The sequence below is a fragment of the Oculina patagonica genome, chromosome 2 (genome assembly GCF_052425735.1).
Source record: "Oculina patagonica isolate OP01 chromosome 2, crgOcupat, whole genome shotgun sequence".
NCBI lineage: Eukaryota > Metazoa > Cnidaria > Anthozoa > Scleractinia > Oculinidae > Oculina > Oculina patagonica.
Window position 1 is genome coordinate 35,781,848 of NC_135759.1, and position 20,174 is coordinate 35,802,021.

Below are 20,174 nucleotides of genomic sequence, written 5' to 3' on the forward strand. Positions count from 1 at the left end.
CATTTCTACTCACTTCTTTATTTCAAAATTCACACTCCAAAAATATTAAATATATTAAATTCAACGGCATCGAAATAAATTCCATTACAGATAAGTCTATACTCATAAAAAATAGTCAGACATTTGTGAAGCTATTTCTACCTGGTAATAAATCAAGTGATATGATCTGAATTGGGCAATTGTCCAGGAACGGTTTAATGGAGAGGGCCATACGACGCACGAAACACTAAGACGAAAGTCTGTCTGTGACGGATATTAATTAGCATGGATTTTTGCGATTTTATTTCTACGTCGCATCAAACACTCGAGAGTACGTTTTATTCGATTTTCAACACCAGTTCGAAATTCGTCAAAATTTACCGCTACTCCATCGCAATTTTTTTAAACTCTTTCGTGCGTTTTTGAAACTGAATAAAACACGCTCTTTCGTGTTTGATAAATTAAATCACGAACAAAGTCACACTTAATTTACCCTTTCTCAAAGTCCCTGTTATATCAAAATACACAATGATGTTATCACAATATCTTTCATCGCACATTTCCCTTTCTGATGTTAGCAGTTCTGAGCTCGCTTCACTGCTATGCCATAAGAGATTCTTCCATAATTTCGACAAGCTTGTAGTACAAGGTTTTGGCGGCATCCATTCCAAAGACAAAATCGATGTGATTCCATTCTGGGATGAACTCGCGAAATGTAAGGTGGGATATTTCAGGAATCAGTGCTTCAACGTCTGTTTTGTTGGACAGTGTGTCATGTGCGCCGAAGAAAAATGCCGTGGGCGTGGTCATTTTAGATACGTCGTAAACTGGCGGCAAGTTCTATAAACGAAATTCAATAGGCAAAGAAGATTAATTCAACGAACCGTCTAGTGTGCAAATCAAGCAATCTGAACTGAACGCATAAACCGAATTCTCATGCCCCTACCTCCGCCCGAAAATATTAAGTCCCCCAAATGTCGGAAGCAAAATTATTTACTAAAATAATCCCCCCTCCCCCGAAAGAAACCCATTGGCTTTCCAGTTTATAAAATTAACTTTTTAAGGGGGGGGGGGGGACTTTTTAAGAAAGAAGTAATTTCTTCCGATGGAAAGGTTCTTGTTGTTAGTAGACCTTGTTTTGTACTTTTATGTGGCTAGAATATGCAAGCAATGTGTAAAGTTTATTTTGTGCTTCGTCTGATTATGTTTAGTGTCACCATCAGTGTTATACTTGCATGCATCTAATTTTTTTATACGCAACATCACATTGAAAATATAATAATAATAATAATAATAATAATAATAATAATAATAATAATAATAATATGATAATAAAACTTTATTTAAACTCGAATTTAGAGTAGCTTGACAAGCTAATATTTCCGACAACGAAAAATAGATAACCAAAAATTAAAATAAAAATTACTATTTACATATTTAAAATATAAACCCAGATACTGTTGAAAAGCAGAATTCCTTCCGTTTAATAATACCCCCGCCCTGAAATTAGCCCTCCCGAAATTAGCCCAACGAAAAAAGCCTTTTAAGCAAATAAAAGCTCACTAGAGAACGAGGAATAACTTAAAGTATATGTCAAACATGAAAGGCCGCATCTTGTCGCCATGTTATAAAAACAAACATACCTGATTGTTATAATGCTTTCGATTTCCTTTCCTTCCATAGTCAAACATTTGACATCTTCCCGCTACTATGATCTGTCAATTAACAATCAAAACGAAAAAATAGTCTGAGATCACCGGGTTGACCGGCTTCAAGTGCCAAAATGTACATTCTTTTATTGAATTTTCGCTGCTTTTGTTGCCTTTTTCGTGGCAAAAAAAAAAAAAAAAAAAAAAAAAAATATTTTTGAAACCAACGAAAGCTTTCACAAAATCAAGACTTAAACCCGGCTGACAAGAAAAAATGTGCAAAGTAGTAAGTCCATTACGTACCTGGCCAAAATGAATGATGTTCTTAAAAGAAGTACCCGCTGGCCAATTTGATATGTAGACTGGTACCCGGCTCTGGTATGGAAAACAATGTATAAATTAGCAGGAATTAAAGAACATAACAGACCATTTCCGAGACGCCTTTCCCTGTTTCAAAACGAGTCCTGGTACACAATCTTCTAGGTAAAAATGAAAATAAGTTTTACTCGCACGAACAACATCGTGCAAGTAAAACTCATTTCCACATAAAAGCCCCGGAAATTTTTTCGGGGCCGCAAAGCAATTATTAGTTATCTGTTTCTTAAAAACAGATAAGTGTATAGGCCAAAAACTTTGTATAAAGTTAAAGGCTCCGCCTCGTGCAGTATTGAAAATTTCTCGTTCAATGTGCGGCCAGCGCGTGCGTGTATTTGTAAACAAAACACTCACAACAATCTCTAACTTGAACCTAAAAAATAATGCATGCGGCCTACGTCACGAGTTTGAGCGCGCGTAATTTAAAAGATATAAAAAAAGTTTCTCCTTGTGCATTGTTGAGTTGAAAAAGCACTTAGGAATATATAAGCACTTGGGAATTTTAAAGAACACTCGAGAAGTGCGAGAAGTATTCGGTATCGCCTCGTGCTTCTCTATGCACTTCTCTCGTGTTCTTAAAAATTCCTGCGTGCTTATGTAACTCAACAATGCACTCGGGTGTGCTTTTTACATATAACATAGAAACAGAGATTTTATTCCTAGTAGCGCGCCACTGGATTGCGTGCGTATCACATACCCTGTTGATTTTATGTAAGCATATAAATTTATTACATTTGGTTCACAATGCAGCCTATAACATATTGAAAATGTTCTAAAAAAGAGACTCGCAATCTTTTTAGTTACGTGTTGAAGATACGTTTCGAAAAACAGCCATTACCGCGCGTCTAATATCTCTCATTCTCCAACAGTACACGACAGGATTTAGCGACGAGTTCAGAAAAACAAGTGTCCAGGTGACAAATAACCAATTGTTTAAAGCGATTCTTGGACCGTAAATGTTAATGATGAACCAGCCGCAAAACTGTGGCAAATAGCAAATCAAAAACGCGAGGAAAACATAAAATGTGCCAAAAGAAGATCTTCTGGCTCTCATAGGATTTGTGGCTTCACCATTACGTGCCAGTTGTTGAAGCTGCCCTCGTGTTTGTGTTTTCTGTCGTCGTACCACTAAAAAGATCTTGAAATAAACCAAAGATGTTCCAGCAAGGCAGAGAAATCCTATAGTGAGGGACACAAGGTCTGCGATGCCCGAGTGAAGCCACAAGAACATGAGCGGCGACCGAAGCGCGCTAAAAACCCAGAGGAAAATGACTACAATAACAACTCGTCTGTAAGTCACCAGACTGGCGTATCGTAAAGGAAGCTGAATAGCCATGAATCTGTCCAAACTTATCGCCATGATTCCGAAGAATGACGCTGAAATAAACACTCCCATAGTGATAACAAAAGCGAATTTCGTCGAGCAGCCAATGTGGTCTTCGTTGTCTTGAATTACCATGGCCAAGAAAACGAGATATAGAGGCTGGCCCAGTAAAGCGACACCGAGATCTGAAACAGCAAGACTTAAAAGCAATGTTTTCAAAGTACCTGGCAATGAAAGCGTTTTCCTGATAGCTTGGATTGCTAAAATGTTCAGCACGGCGGAGGTAAGAGATAGCAAAACATTGAACGCAAAAGTGGCCACTTTAGCCCAGTAAAGATCTGCAAGTTTGGAGTTTGAAGGAAGATACTGTAGCAATACATCACAATCTGCCAAATCTTCTGTCATCATGATGTCTACTTTAAAGAAAAATTAACGTCTTCTTCATGTAAGCCTCTTTCTTGATCAGCACAAAAGCCGCAATTTGTAATCATGTTATGTAATCAAGTCTCGCGGCTTGAATGAATTAACCGGCTCTATTTTTCTAGCCTTTAGATTCTCACGAGTTATCGTTACAATAGCATCGCATTGTCAGTTATTGTCAGGCAGTCAGATGGTCACATCACATTGTCAGAACAAGCAGACACCTACGAAGGATTAATTTTTTTTTGTCTTGCACAGAAAAATAAATTCAAGCTAGACACAAAACCGCTTACGTCTTAAATTTTAATATAAACAAATCGCAGCAATTGAACCACATCAATTGACCAAATCAGGGGTCAGGATATCAACCTTTGTTAGTTTTTTGTGGTTACTATGGTAAACGCCAAAACAAAATTCCTACTTGTCCCAAGGGCTTAGAAGAATACAACAAACAAACCTATTTAGTATATATTCATCCCTCGACCTCGAATTTATTTCTTTTGTTTTATTCACCTTGGCCTTGAAGCCACGTCAGCATTTTTTGTATCATATTATTCATTGTTGGAACTGAAGTGCAAAATCTGGTAATCATTTCTCTCTCACTCAAAAAAAAAACAATACGAAAAGAGAATAAAAGCAATTAGCATTGTTCTGTAACCGAGCGGTTTTGAAAAAATACTAACCAATAGGCATTCTTTTTGTAACAGAGCGGGTTTGATTGAGTTTTGTAAATCGAAAACCGAAGCAATCACAATGGCCGTTTTCACACTTGAGAGACAGACAAATCGTCGAGACGGACAAGTCGTCTTAGTGTGAAAGTGGGACGGACACGATTTTGGACGTACAGGTCTTCTGAATTTGTCCGTCGATTTGGCCGTTCAGGAACACGATTTTTCAAAGACGACTTGGTCGTCTAGACGGACAAGTCGTCAAAAGGCCATCTAAGCCTGGTTTTCACTAGCGACGCAAGCACAAACGCAAGGATAACAGCTCTTATATCTCCGTGAAAAAGGCTTTGACCCACTGAAAAGCACGAGTGCATTGCATTTCGATGCTTGTGCTTGTGACAAGCACAAGCATCTAAATTTGTCCTTTTTGCGTGATCGCTCTTGTGCTTACGCTTGTGCTTGCGTCGCTAGTGAAAACCAGGCTTTATTAAATTCTTACTGGACGAACAATTCGTCAGACGACGTGTCCGTCTAGACGAGTTGTCCGTTTTTTAGTGTGAACACGGCCAATGGCTTTTTACATCGAGCAGGGTCTGAGAGAGTGGGTTTGCTTGGCAGGATACAGCTAGCGAAAACAACACGGTAAACAAACGAAAAACTGGAAGCAATTACGCGTCTCCGGCACTAAAGCGCGGGAAACGCATTTGAACAAATCGTGATAAATTTTGGTCTTGTATCTCTGATTGGTTGTCCCATTCAGTTAAGACAAATATTAGGAATTGAAATTATTCCATTCTTACCATATTACTGTTGGTATCATCAAAGCCAAAGACGATCTCGGCGATATCATAACAAGCTTTCTCTGACCACTTGCCACCACAGAAGCCGATATCTAAAAGTTTTTGAAGCACTCGGCCAGGCAAGAACTCGCTTTCACCGAGGGGATGAAGAAATTCCTGAAAATGAAAGAGGCAAACAATCTGATACAAAGAACAAAATACACTAGTATCAACAAGAAGTTTGTCTATATGCTCAGTTTTGATCATGGTTTTCTGCATGGTACTTAATTACTTATTACTTGTCTTATTTTACTTTTGTCTTCTTTTATGTACAACCTTGTCAAAGCAATTAAATTTTTTTAACTACTCAGCTCGTTTAGTTTATTTCTATTCTGAGTAGTTTTTTTGCCTATTTTAGTTAATTTATGTTATGCTGTAATTTATTTTCTATTTAATTTGGCAAAATAAAATGGTTGTTGTTGTTGTTGTTGTTTTGATCAGCTTATGAATTCTGACACATATGATGGCTGGATCTTCAGCTGACACATTAAACACAACAATCAATGAAAGGCGCATCATTACAAACTTGCCAAAATGACAACAAATTCGTAACATGCATAGTTTTCCACGTTTCAGTGTCTGGTAAAGGGCGACGATGAAAAAATTAAAACGTTTGGGCTGCGGTGGTCTGAGATTCCATGATTTTTCTTTCTCAGTATTTTCTCTCCATTTCCTGAAAGGACCTCTTCCTTGACTTGCCACAGGTCGACCTTATTGAAAGTCTAGCCTCTACCAGGCTTAAAGGGACCACGTCACGGATTTTACCAGGTTTTCGACAGCCAAAATTTATAAAGAAATTAAAAATACTGGTCCATTTTTTATTGACAATTGTTATGTTAGAACACTTGATCTGTTTAATTAAAAGCGCGTTTGGCTGCAGATGGCTCGGATGGAAATGAATTTAAATTTGAAAACGCTAGCCAACGTTTTTAAGCTGTTTCCGTGCGCCTTCCAAAAGTAAAATCGATATTAATAGCCGAAGTTTGATTTCTACCTCCCAAATAAAGGTATATTGTTCAAAGACAATATTTTTCATGGTTAAAATTGCCTACCACTCATTTCAGAACAGTTAAGACCAAACGCGAAATCCCTGTGACATACATGTAGCCCCTTTTATTTGAATTGACTCGTTACCCTACCCTATGGCACCGGTTTCTTACCTCAATGGGATACAGAGTAAAAGCCAAGTCTCTCAAAATTTCCGCAGTGTGGTTCAAGTAGAAAATGGGCGCCAAGGCAATAAACAGCTTAACTTTCTTGGCTATTTCGGGATTGGTTGAAAATGAAGTAAAACCGACCAAGGTCCCCTGCGAGTGACCAATGTAAAATAGTTGGGCTTGACCGCTGACTTTCAATGCGTGGTCTATCATGGCAGGAATGTCAAAATGTGCCATTTCTTGAAAGCTGCAAACATAAAAAATGCAACAAATTTTATAATAAAATCCATCATTACCAAAGTTTGATTTCGGCACGGTCTCGCTTACTGGCTGAAAACTGCCATCTGACACAAGAACCGCAGAGCCGGCAGCGGAGCGTTTTGAAACGTAGAGGGCCCTATGCACTCCAAGCAAAGTACGTGCCACCCCTCCGGGTGGGGCGGGGAAAGGGCGCATCCTCTTACTAAAATTTCCCAAAATGCCAAAATTTCTTAAACAGTGTCCGGTGTCACGGTCCGTAATCGATTTGTGACAAAGCATAAAAAGCAGACGATCCTGCTTCATGCTGCTTTTTGGGTTGTTTCCTTGACGTCGGAGGGCAGATATGTACGCTCTGAAGTCGCCGATGCCTGTCAAATACAATCTTAACATATTGCGGACCTCTCCTAGTAGCTTTTTGGGGAAAAGAGTTTCGTTGAAAGTTCTACACCATATTATCCCGCCAAGCACGATCCTGATAAAACGATATGTCTTGACGAACCAATTTTATGCAGTAAGAGCGGTACTTTTGGCCCTGAGATGTGCCCCTCCCCAAATGTTTGTTTGGGAGGGCTAGAGCTCCCCCCACCTTGCCCTCTCCGGCCCCCCTTGCTGCGCCGCCTATGAACTGATGGACGAGAACAGAGGTAAAAAAAAGAAATCTTGACTCCATGGCTAGGGGGTTTCACTTATTTTGAGAATTTTACCAGCACTGATAAAGAAAAAACCACCAATACATGTGATCAGTAAAAGTGACTTAACGTTAGAAAATATAACTGAACTCCAGGCCATTCTACGTGAGCTTCCGGGAACAGACAAGAAACAAACCCAGTTGTCGCAACTTGCTCTGTTTTTAGTGTTTCTCATGCCACCCTGATTACCAGCGAGCTCACCTCCAATCCCAGAATTCTTTCTGCGTGGGCTTCAGGTGAAGGTGGCGCCTCGAGTATCTATTACCCCGGATGTTACCAAGCCATACGTCAAAACCATTGTCGGCCAAGATGTAGCCCAGGCTGTCCCACGCATAATTTTGGACCCAGTTGGAGGAGTCCGCCAGGAGCCCATGCTGTAGGAACACCACAGGTTTAGGGCCCGCTTGGGTCCGGGTTCTCTCCACTCGTCCATGTGGAATGCGCTGGATGTTAAGAACAAAGCTATCGTTGGTGATCACAGAATGTTCTTCCACAGGGTAACCACGATTCGTGATCAGTTGACTCTACAGTTGTCCAAAAAGAAGCAACAGATACAAATTAATTAATTGAAAACGTGTTTACTTGCCTAACAATTGAGGCCAAAATTTAGGTTGGAAGGTCCATGACAGTGCCCACTATGCATGAAAGTAATGTTTTTATTGTTTAGTGGCATGAACACACGTAACCAACTATTGTATTTTGTCAGGTTTTGTGCACTGTCAACCCCCAAAATAGCGAACAAACAATAAACCTATAACATGGAACTTTGCCAGGCTTCATAACCATTCCCCTTTATAAACTATGGAATATCTAAAGCAAAGCTGAAAATAAGCGGAGAAGTGGTCGCAAGTCAAATACTCGGAAAAAAATCACTGAGATAACCGAGTAAACAGAACAGACTTGACTTCTTGTTTTTTAAATGTCTCTCAAGTCAATCCATCTTACAAAGGCTTACGAATTCTTAAAAAAAGAAAAGTACGCGCGATGTAAAGATCCTCGCAAATAAGGAAATATTTTTGAAGACACCTTCTTTTCCTAATTGTTTTTCCATTTCTACGCAAACATCAAAAAGAGTTTCTGCCTCTTGGAAACCTTTCTCCAAGAGGCAGAAACTGCTTCCGAAGCGAATGTTCTGGAATGTTCTCCTCTACTAAAAACAAGAGCTCTTAGAGCTTACAACTGCGCTGCGTGAGCATTAGGGGGCGGGGGGGAACAAAAATCCCCCCCCCCCCCCCCCCCCCCAAAAAAAAAAAAAAAAATAACTATGATGCAAGGGAACTATTTTGGGAAACCTAACTTGATGCCCTGAAACTGAAATATGCAGCGCGCATACGATTGACAAAATTAAAATTAAAAGCGTTTTTGAAACAAACGCTTTTACATCCCCGTTACATCCTCAATACTGACTTAAACAATTTGTTCTCGCAGTGCTTTCCGTTAAACATTTCGTACACCTGTCACGCAGTTACGCAACGACAATTCAGACAATTCTCACACCAGTCACACTAGCTAGCTTTGCTGTGTTTTTGCTGGAAGGCAGGCTAGCGCTAGCTGACCACAGACAATTGTATGACAAAAATTTAATAACCGAAATGAGTGAGTATCAACCGGCTTTCTTTTAATAGTTACTTCCCGGTGGAAGAATAGTAGATAGATAGATAGACTTAATTGACTTAGTAATTGACTTCCTGTCTATTCCAAGAACATGACAAGAGCATGCGACTGAGTACAACGAAATGAACGTGAATGCAATGCAATAAAGAATGAACTAGCTCGCGATCCTAAACACACAAACTAATTTCTGCAGGGTAGATTCAATAGTGGCATACGCAGGCCCAGCTTTATGAAACTGGAACTAAGAAATAACAGATGCATTTATACTCACAACATTACGAAATGCATCCGGATCTAGTTTTGGACAACAGGTCTCGATCGATCGGCCTTCCAAGAAAGGCAGCAGATTCAGCAAGACCACAAGAGTCTTAATAAGTGCAAGACTCATTTTGATTTACTGATCTCAGGCTTCCCTTTGGTTTAGTCCGGTCCTGTTAAAAGTGTTATTGTTGACGGTATGACTCTTTGAAACATGATCGTGTTTTGCATGACAATCACTCGCCGTCATGTGAAACCACGCATACCGCAGTGAATAAATATGCATTGTTGATTGCATAATTTATATTTAAGCTGTCCAAGGAAGGCTGTTAGTTTTCGAAGCAAACGCAAAATCGTGCAAGCGAGTAAAAGTAATCGATCCTCCTTAAAAACTACGAAAAAGGTCCCTTTTTCAGTGAAAATAACAAAAGTTTTGCAAAATAAGTTGCTTTGTTGTGTTACATTCCTTGCGTTACACACAACTTGCTTCCGCAATGCGAAAATACTTGATCAGCGGCTCATCGCAAGTTACCTTAGCAACCGCGTTGTTGTACCCAGGAATGACTGCAAAAATCTCAAAGAGAACAACATTTTTACGAAATATTTTCACAAATTGACACAAAGAAGAACTTTTTCATCAAAGACAGGTAAATGCGTTGTTTATTTAATTGAAAGGCTTATGGAAGAATGATTTACCCTTGAATTGTAAACCGACAAGATGTTTTTTCCTGTTGAAGCTCGATTGAACGCGCGCGATACGCTCATTCAGGCTCATTCCAAGGAAACATTTATGCTAGCTTTTAACATTTCAGTTCTTTAGACGTTTGATAGGCAGACTGATCTCTCAAGGAAAGCCTGTACAACGTAGTTCTTACATTTTTCCACAGCCCGAACATATTAACTTTTATAGAATCGATTCACGGTATCTAACCGTGACCGGAGCAAGTTTATGTAGGGCTTTAAAAATTGTTTCGAATACTGCATACTGTTTGCCTATTCTTAAGAACGGTGTTGTGTATAAAAAGCCTTTTCCATTGCTTGATCAATGTTGGTAATCTGTTGATCAAGATAGCTATTAACATCGACGAAGACAAAAACTGAAATCGATGTATATACATGTAAGGATACCGACAACATTGAAAGTCAAACAAATACAAATTAAAAATATGGCGTTGAGGATTACAAATGAACACATGTAGGCTCTGATGACGGTTTGCAGTAACACTGATTTTTCGTAAGCAGATTGTAGTAACAAGTTTTTATACAAAACGAAAACGTTAAGCAAAGCAATTTATCTTTAAATGGTCTTTTCAGAACTAGTGTCTGATCAAACATCGAGATAATTCAATAAACTTATAATCCAAGTGTTTGTATTTTACTTTTCGTGACTTTCCATATGTTGCTCTGTATTGATGATATTCCACATAAGTGAAACACAGTTTGACAAAACGGTAGTTTCATTTATCATTGCTTGCAGAACCACGCAAAAATGGGACGTCTCCCTTACGGACCAGGAAATGCCCACATTTTACAGAGCAAGGGTCCTGATGTAGGGGTCATGAAGTTCTACTGTACAGAATATTCAACCAACTATGGCAAGGAGGGATTTATTCCTAGGACCGGTCGCCATTCTGGTACTGGATATCAGTCCAATTTTAGACCAGGGGTGTATTACAGTCGTCGCTTGGATGAGCTTGATAACCCAGCTATGGGGTAAGATAAGAATTTTATGGAGGTTTATTGACCAGGGCCTTACCTAGTAGAGTGGGGGGAGGGGGGAAAACGGGGGCAGTTGTCCCTGCCAGGAAAACTAATTTTCTAACATAGTGTTTGATTTTGCTGGGATATTTCTTGTAGCTATATATTAAAGTTTGCCCCCGCAGCGGAGTAAAGCGGTGTTTGCCCCCGCAGACTAAAAATCCTAGGTCGGCGTGACTCACTAATGTTATTACCACATTCTGTCAGTTAAACAGGCTGATTTTCAAGAAAAGTTGGTTTTGAATTTTAAAGAACTTTTGAAGGATTCTAAGAATAGAAAAAAGGCAATGTAAACTTTAAAATAAGCACAATAACTCAAACGAAACTACATGTAAATTGTAACTTAAGCCTTATTCCATTTAAAAAATTCTGTATTTCCAAAATATGACCATATGTCAATCACACCATACTTCACAAATACGATATTTGTGTCTTTCATCTGATATCATAAGCAATATGTTATACTGGCTCTAGAAGATCAATAATTATTATTTTAAAATGAAAATGTTATCATAACTAAATGCATAAATTACAGGTAGTACTTACACTACATGTACCTGTACATAGCAGAATTAAGTTATTACAAGTTTGTACACATTTTTGTGCTAATTACATGTATTTTCTCTCGTTTTCTTTTCTCAGTCGCCTCCTGACAGACAACTACACGTCCATTACCAAAAAGCACTTCTTGGCTTCTAAAGGATCGAGTGGAATTGATCCCTTCTCCAGAGGGCTGTACATGACAGCAACAAGTGGATTTGTTAAAGACATTCCTGTCACTGTTCCAAGATCGAGACAGGTCAGAAAGTTCTCTAATCATGTCTAATCTTACAATCAACCTTGTTTAGTTACAGTCCTGAATGCCCAGTAGATTCTAAAGAAATGAAGGAGGATGTTGAACATAAGAGTTCATGGCAATATAATGATATTGTACAATTCTTTCTGACTATTGGCTAGAAACAGTCAGACAAGATGGAGCAACTTTAAAAGGTCTAGTTTGTTAATTTTTGGCTTACTAGCTAACTTAAGAATTTACATTTTGCATCAAAATCCACCAATAAAATCATGTATTAAGAAATAGGCTGTTGACCATATAGAAGACAAATTGAAAATTTTTTTAGGTTTAATAAAACATAGCTTTACACTGGCATTTTAAAATCAAACGACTGGATTCTTTTAGTTCTTACCCTCAAATGTACATGTATATTAAATTATATTAACTAACAGGTGAGGGATGTGCATATTGACACCAAAGCTAAAGGAACAGTTTATCCATTTCATCGTCCCTTGCTGCACACTCTTAAGCAAAAAGATCCTATTTCCAGAGAAAACGCCTTCCATGTAAGTAAAATAATTTTTAAATTATTGAAAAATGATCTGGTCACCAAAAAAACTTTTACACATGGATTTTATTATTTACAACTGAATGTATTTTGAAGATGAAGTATTCAACATGACACGAGCATGCTCCTGTCATGTTGAATACTTCATCTTCATTATTAATTTTATTACCGAGCTTAAAATTTACCATCTTTATAATTTACTGAATGTATTTTATTTTATTGATAATTTCTCCTTTACATGATTCAAAATTATTTTCTTCCTTGTAGTTGCACTTATATGTATGATCCAACTTAAAACGCAGAATTTGAAGTACCACACCATTTACCAATAATGTCAACAGGTGTACAGACAACTCTCTCTTAACGAACACCTATATACTGTAAGACGCGCACCTCTGTAAGATGGGCTCCTGGTGTTGGTCATTTTACTGTAAATAAATTAAACTCCCTATAAGCCGACACCTCTCTAAGATGGACAGCTGGAGCTGGTCCCAATGGTGTCCATTTTAGAGAGAGTTGGCTGTATACCTAATTTTTTTAAAAACAAATTATTTAATAAAAATTGTTGTTAATAATATTGTAATGACAGGAGAGTAGAAGATTATCACTGGTAACCTGGGGAGAGTTGTTCAAAGGGTGCATAAAACTATCCACCAGATAAATTGTTATTCAGTGGATTTCAATGAATAAGTGATTTGTCTCATGGATAGCGTTATTTAACCGTAAAGCAGCCAGGGCCTGCTCTGTACAAATAGCATAATTTTGTAGGTTATTACTTGAAAGTTGTCAGTTTAAACTTTAGTCTTGAGCATGAACATTATTTAAGAGTTTAATTTATTGTTATCAAGTACAATACTTGTTACTTTATTTCCTTCAGGGACCAAGCTACATGTCCACAGAAAACCATACTAACTTCAATGGAAATACCAGTCAGAGAAGTAAGTACCACTGGGGACTGATGGATCATGGAGTCCTTAGATGTAAAATTATTTAATTTTGTTGGTATTTCAGAAGAGTAGAAGCCACAGTGCCCTAATGGTTAGCATAGGCGTACGGGCAGTTCTTTGCCAGGGGGGGCGGTGAGACATTTGCCCAAAAAATTCTCACAAGTTGCCCAAATTTGTACGAAACAGCCGAGAAGAAACGAGGGTCATACGATGCACTAATATAGACTTACAAATGAAGTGAAAAATTATTACATAAAAATCTATCATATGAGCTCATAAAACACGTTAAAAGAAATAGCTGTCTCTACCATTTCGACGGCCAAAGATATTAACAATACGATCCATGTCATTGTTGACTACAGAGTTGGAATATGCCCATTAAATCCGATGACAAGTAATAATTTAGGCCAAGTAAAAAAAAAACAAATGTTTCTCGTCCGGATTTCTACAAAAAAGAGAGCGGGTGGGCACATTTTTTTTTTTTTTTAATTATTTATTTTTTTGTTGCATTCCATACTTGTGTTGTTCGAATATCGATGTTTTTTCCTCCATCATCAAATTCTCCAGGCCAGAAGCGAACATCCAAAATAATCCTGCAAGGCAATTGACCTATCCAGTGGGGGACCTAGCGTAACACTCCGTACAAAGTGAAAGTAAACAATCTAGTTTTTGTTCGTTCTAACTTTTCCAAAAACAAATACTAAAAGAAGAGGCGGCCCAAAAAAATGAAGCGGGCGGGGACACTTATGTCCAGGATTGAACTCAGGTATTGTTTAATGAGTACTTCATGTTTGACTGTGTTATTTGACATTTCCATATTACTTCATATTTGACAGTCTTTGGTGTGTTTTGGTGAACTTTTATTAATGAGGACACTTTGTGATGCCTGTCATGAGTAACATGCATCTCATTAGCGTTCAATCCTGGACATATCTGGGCGGGGACGAGAAACATTTGTTTTGTTTCTTTAATTGGCCTTACTGACACGTTGTCGCTCCGCTCAGGTGCTGCGGAGTTAAGTTTTTAAATCTGTGCAACGCACTGAAGGATCGTTCTGCAGAACACGATGTAGCAGGTATCACTGCATGGATATGAACCACGTTAGGAAACTCTGAAAGCTTATCAAATAGATCATTCTCTTGCATCGTCTCCAGCATTTCTGAAACATGCTGAAACAGTCATGTAGCCTAATCCACGCACACGACGAAAACTCGCGCACATTTTCTGCTCGGCTTACAGAATCTCTCCGTCGTTTTTGTAAAATTTAGCAACGCGGAGAAGCTTTCTTTATCAGGTGTCACTGTGACAGATATTTGCAGTACAGTGCCCAACAGTAAAAAAAGAATTGCAAATATGTATATCAACAAATGATCCCCTTCACTATTAACCAGAAACTTATCAGGTGCTAAGCAACCACTGTCTCATGTGAATTTAACGACTCTGACATGCCGAGTTCGGGTTAAAATAGAAAATATCTATCTCTTCGACAAAAAAAAACTTCTTTAAAAACTGGCTTTGCCCAAATTTCTCTTGCTGCCCAAAAAATCTGAGTTGCCCAAAATTTGGGGGGGCTGCAGCCCCCCCCCTGCCCCCCCCCCCCCGGCCCGTACGCCTATGATGGTTAGTGTGCTGCTCTCCAGACCGACTGGTCTGGGTTGGAGCCCTGGCTGGGATGTTATAGTGTATTCTTAGGCAATTAAAACACTTTATTTTCACAGTGGCTCTCTTCATGCTCTGTAAAATCTTACTTTCGTGCAAGCTGCTATGTACCAACCTTATGTCAGGGGTAATATCACTCAGGAATCAGGTTCAAATAACATACAGTGTTTGTAAAAGAGTGTATGTTTACTCTGATTTTTAGTGGACACTTCAAGAAAGACTGTTGGATATAAAGAGGGATCAGGCTTTACACATGCTTACAATGATGAGCCAATCACTTTCAATCCAATGGAGGCTCATGAAGGAATAAGAGATGTAAGATGTGTAATGTCTTGAATAATATTATTAATAGAAGACTGCAATAAGTTTCTAATCTACAAGTATAATCAGGTTCTCTTTTATCCACACTTTTGTTCACTTTTTATTTTTATTATGTTTGAAAAGGGGAAGAACATTAAAATATCATCTTGTTGCAGGTTAAAGGGGGTAAATTTAAAGGTACAATTATAAATAAAATGTTGACAATCACCTTTCAATAATAAAAAAAAAACATTATTTTGGTCAAGCAAAGAAAATACAGATCAAACTACCTATTTAAAAACAATTTTAATTTCATTTTTCTATCACCCTATGTCATTTTTGCCCTGTTGTAGAAAGAACTTGAGCATTTAAACTATTCTCAGTTTTCTGGCCAAATTATATTCTTTTGGAAGGTTGAAACATTTTTGGCGTAATTGTTAGGTTTTAGAAGTAAACTAGTAGAAATTATTGGGTAATCTTTGATTTCAGCCACGATGGACTCACAGACCAACTGGCTTCAGCATCATGAAGAGAGATTTTCTCCCTGTTGAATATCTTCATGTGAGTTGCTTAACTAATATTTTATAATCATTATTAATAAATGCTTTTAAGCCTCAGTGCTGTTGTACCAAAATTAAAAACTGAAAATTGTCATACAGTAGAATCCAATTTATCAAACCCTAAATTTCTTCAAACTCACAATTTCTCAAAAATCAAGTTTAGTTTCCCTTACTAGATAGTACTTCTCTGTAATTTTATCCCTGATTTCTCGAAGCAATTAAATCCCTTTCTCCTGGAGGTTCGAGAAAATATCAGGATTCTATTTGTACTGAAAGAGTTATTTTCCATAGTCATCCAAGAAGATTCATTAAGGATTTTTCCAGAACAGGTGGGCATCAGGGCCGGGGTTTTGCACCCATGCAAAGTATCAGCAAGGCCCTACCCTCTTTGGTAAACTGAAGTAGTTTAGATATAAAAAACAGCAGGCAATTTAGTTGTGTTCACAGCCGTTCAATTTGCCTGGAAGCTGACCTTTAATGAAACCCCTGTCATCTTTAAATGTTGATTAATAGCTTTTAATTACCTTGCATAAACATTGCTCAACATACAGGGAAATGAGAGTCTCCCAGTTTTGTCTCATGGATCAGAACGTAACACAGGATTCACTCACGGCACAAAAGCAAGACCGGTTTTCTATTCAAAAGTAGGACAAGTAAGTCCTGAACATTCAGTGTATTATGTCCAGTCAAACATGGTTTAAATGTATGTGTTACATGTACAGTAGCTAGGGACTTACGAAACTAAACTGTCTGTAGTAACAAAGCATCCATACATGTATGAAACAGTTCCTTTTAGAATGGGGTTCAACTCTACTGCAAAATATTTTGGATCCTTTAGGGATACTGTACTTTGTTAGAGCATGACCACTTACATTAATTTTTATTCTGTAATTGCTAGGTTCCCCCCTAGCTTTTGGAAAGAGTTGGGGAGGGAGGGTGGAAAGAAGCTACATACTTCACAGGATGTTGTGGTGGGGCTCTGCCATTCATGGTTTGAAATACCCTCAATACCCACGTTTCCTCAGACCTGACCCAAAATGTACTATTATGCATCCTTTTCCTTTCAACAACCAAAACAAAATTTGTGTTTTATATATTTTTATGTTTTTTTTTTTTTCGAAAATTAAAGCTGGATGTATTAGCTGGGGGGAAGGGTTATTCCATTTTTTTCCAACCCCCTCCTCGCCCCCCCCCCCCGCCCCCCAACATACCCCACCTTGTTGATTAGGAAGGTCACAATTTCCCAGCAACGAAAAAATAAAGATCAAAGTTAGAAACTCAGAAATCACTCGATTTTTATTTTTTGCTAACCCTTTAAACATTCAAAAGATCGAAAGATGCCGACGCAGCAAACTCTTCAGTATGATTCCAAGCACTCAACGAGGGGTGGTGGCGGGGGGAGGGCATAATGTCACTAAATGTCATATAAACAAATTTCATAAATTGCAATGACCTCTAAATACCATATAATGCTGCCTTATAACTAGATGATGAAATTATCTTACCGTTATTTTTGTCTGATTCATTTCTTTTCTTGTCTTCATGTACGTTACAGGAGTACACAAAACTTGGTGACCTTCATCCTCGAGTCCAAGAGCGAGTAAAAAAGCTGGATCCGGCTGAATACTCCAACATGGCCAACCCTAATAACTTCTCTAGGTACCTTGTATTTGGTTATAACGCAATAATGCGTGGCTATTCATAATGATAACCTTTAAGGCTTATATTTCTTGCCGTATACCCTAGTAAACTTCTTGAATATCTTTGCTTGTTCGTCCGCCATATTGAATGTTGCGAGGAGAATGGGCTCTAGACTTTTCCCGCGCTGGATGATAATCGGGAAATCTCGCGTACAGTCGCCGCTCGCACTATCGCCGACAGGTGGAATTATAGGAAGACCGCGTAAAGCTCAAGCGTATTGCCATTGGTAATTTAAATTTAGTGCTTGTCAGAGAATTACACTGTAGTATAAAAGTAATCGTATGAGTGAGATATTCCAAAAGCACCCTTCACCCCTTGGGTACCACCCCTAACCGCTAGGGGTCTACCCCAGGCATTTGACTTAACTTGACTGAACCATGTAGCGGGAAATTTGAAGCAAAACTACGTATATACGCCTGCCAGGCATTTGACCATCGAATAGACAAGAGTAGTCCTTCTTCTTTCTCGCCCGAGTTCTTTGCTCTTCCCAAACTACCGAGAGCCTGGAACAGGCTAACTCATTCACAACGAATTTTTACTGTAGTTGCGTCATTCCACGATTCCACCTACAGTATGTTGTTGTTATAGTATCATTTCGCCTTTACCCAAATACATTAAAGTTTGGATTCGCTGTCGGACGAAGAGATTTTTGTATGTGTTATCAGAAACTTTTCAAGCTACCGCGTAGCGAAAGTAAACATCTGCGTTTTCTTCGTTTTGTTGTAGTTTAACCTTTTTTCTTTAAATCCGAAAAGGGTATTGGGTGGACGCTCTGCGATGCCCTAACTGGTGGGAAATTTGACTAGGGCTTTCCACAAGTTGCTCGACAACTTTCTCCCTCTTCGAGCAACTTTTTTTCCTCTCAAACAATTTGTTGCATTTTAAGCAATTTCCAGACTGAAGATATCCGAAGGTTATCCGAGTGTTGTTTAAAAGCCATACGAACGTTTCTGAAGATTTACGAATGAAGTTTGCCGAAGATTTTCGTGGATCTGAAGGCGTTTCAAAACATTACAAAACTCGTCAGCAAACCTGACGTGATCAATATCTTCACGATTTTTCTCAGGTAAAGAAATCCTCCTTAATATGTTATTTAGATACTTTTTTTGCTGTAAAATTGTATAAACCTGCTTAGAAATTAGCGTATATTTAGAGAAATTTTCGTGGTTGGAAGCCGTTTTGGATTTTTTGGGGCAACTTTCGAGCATTTTTTATTTAAAAAAAGCAACTTTTTGAGTAATTACGGGCAACTTTTTGGGAAATCTCGAGCAACTTGCTGAAGCCCTAAATTTCGACCGTCTTAAGGCCCGGTAATACGGGCAATATTTTTGTTCAACTTGTCTCGCAATAAATTTCGGTGTTGCAAGTTGAAAAAAAAAATGTTGCAAAAAGTAGAACTCGGTTCTACTTTGTGCAACATGTTTGTGCAGCTTGCAACACTGAAATTTGTTGCGAGACAAGTTGAGCGCGCGGTAGTAATACGGGCAACAATTCGTTCAACTTGCAATGCAACAATGTTGCGAGACAAGTTGAACAAAAATGTTGCCCGTATTACCGGGCCTTAATTTAACGGCCAACATAGCCGGGAATTGAACCAAAAAGTTTAAGAAAAAGTCAATTGTCCAGGGGTTTGCCAAGGGGTTGGGGGATGATAGCTTTTGGGAATGACTGATACATAAGCTTGCACACCAGGCAAAGAGATCTTTCAATTGACGTTGGTAGGATACAATGTCTTTATCATTCCCTTACACCCGAATACACGCAAGTGTCTATTTTAGTGAAAGATCAACTATTTGAATAATTATACCTGATGTTGCTCTATCACCATCTTATCTTCACAGTATTGCCAAGATATCATTCAGAGGTAAACAGAGAAATGATCCAACGGAAGCGGAGAGATTGGGTAACGTCTCCACAGGAACAAAGGTCGGTTGAAACAAACTAAGTATATCAAAAAAGACGAAAACGTCTGCTCAAAGAACCAAGTATTTTCATTTTTCATTTTTAATACTATATATTTCTCACAACACACATTACATTACTTACATTAAAACTACTTACAGGTACGAACTGTCATATAACTGTGACTTGCTTGACTTGACTTGACTTGACTTGAAAGTACTGTCATTGATAGTAATGCAACTGAGACTCGGCTGTCGGTGACGACCTTCGCCACTTCAATTCTCTTGCAATCTCTGGCTTCAATTTCCTTGAGAGTGGTCAGGAGTTTCCTCCCATCGACCCAAGCTGATGGTGATTGCTAAGGGCGCGTTCGTTTGGGAATATTCTGGAATCAGAATATGTTCCGGATTACATTCCGGGTACTCTACTCCTGGGAGCAGAATAGCCAAGTATTCCGGAATAGGAAGAGCAGCCAAACGAACGCTGACTCGCATTCTTCCAATTATTCTTATTCCGGATTGATCCCAAACGCGCCCTAAGAGTGGAAGGAAGTCGTCGTGGAATTCAACTCTCAGCGACTCTTGTTGTCGTTTGGGAAAAGCTTTACATTACAAGTTCTATAGTAGGAGTTGGGGTATGAAAGGCGATACGTCTAGCGAACCTTGTTCATCCCCAGTGCTTTCTCGACGTTCAACTCCAAGTCGTGGATTGATCAGTTGATAGCCTCAATCGGATAGGTCGCCATCTTGGATTTGACCGCTTAGCTGGGAC

The 20,174-nt window shown here is 38.6% G+C and overlaps 3 protein-coding genes across 4 annotated transcripts in view; 2 read left to right on the forward strand and 1 right to left on the reverse strand.

Moving 5' to 3' along the window:
- LOC144644457 (lysosomal acid lipase/cholesteryl ester hydrolase-like) lies at positions 1–17,432 on the reverse strand. Of its 2 annotated transcripts, none has more exons than XM_078503954.1 (7): positions 17,306–17,432; positions 7,563–7,885; positions 6,415–6,658; positions 5,216–5,371; positions 1,932–2,003; positions 1,623–1,694; positions 1–819 (listed from the first exon to the last, which is right to left on the reverse strand). In XM_078503954.1, the coding sequence occupies exons 1-7, from the start codon at positions 17,342–17,344 to the stop codon at positions 580–582; spliced, it is 1,146 nt and encodes a 381-aa protein (XP_078360080.1). In that variant the 5' UTR covers positions 17,345–17,432; the 3' UTR covers positions 1–579. The 2 variants fall into 2 exon arrangements, with proteins under 2 accessions (XP_078360080.1, XP_078360079.1); XM_078503953.1 differs by lacking the exon at positions 17,306–17,432 and adding an exon at positions 9,247–9,459.
- Positions 1–20,174, forward strand: part of LOC144644462 (acid-sensing ion channel 3-like) — a 176,890-nt gene that overhangs the window by 37,525 nt on the left and 119,191 nt on the right. The gene's annotated exons all lie outside the window — the stretch shown is intronic.
- The window catches only part of LOC144644451 (stabilizer of axonemal microtubules 4-like), a 14,334-nt gene continuing 3,911 nt past the window's right edge, over positions 9,752–20,174 (forward strand). The window contains exons 1-10 of the mRNA XM_078503944.1: positions 9,752–9,880; positions 10,711–10,946; positions 11,634–11,790; positions 12,219–12,332; positions 13,212–13,272; positions 15,143–15,255; positions 15,730–15,801; positions 16,352–16,453; positions 17,356–17,459; positions 19,343–19,427. Coding sequence (XP_078360070.1) covers positions 10,723–10,946; positions 11,634–11,790; positions 12,219–12,332; positions 13,212–13,272; positions 15,143–15,255; positions 15,730–15,801; positions 16,352–16,453; positions 17,356–17,459; positions 19,343–19,427 — 1,032 coding nt within the window. The 5' untranslated portion in view covers positions 9,752–9,880; positions 10,711–10,722. The remainder of the gene's footprint in view (positions 9,881–10,710; positions 10,947–11,633; positions 11,791–12,218; positions 12,333–13,211; positions 13,273–15,142; positions 15,256–15,729; positions 15,802–16,351; positions 16,454–17,355; positions 17,460–19,342; positions 19,428–20,174) is intronic.

What these genes read in the sequence shown, in the direction of transcription:
- LOC144644457 (XM_078503953.1), bottom strand. Translation starts at nt 9,363, where the DNA reads ATGAGTCTTGCACTTATTAAGACTCTTGTGGTCTTGCTGAATCTGCTG. An exon ending in CGGATGCATTTCGTAATGTT is followed by an intron (nt 7,886 to 9,246) that starts GTGAGTATAAAT and finishes GGACAACTGTAG; the next exon opens with AGTCAACTGATCACGAATCG. An exon ending in TTACTCTGTATCCCATTGAG is followed by an intron (nt 5,372 to 6,414) that starts GTAAGAAACCGG and finishes TTTCATTTTCAG; the next exon opens with GAATTTCTTCATCCCCTCGG.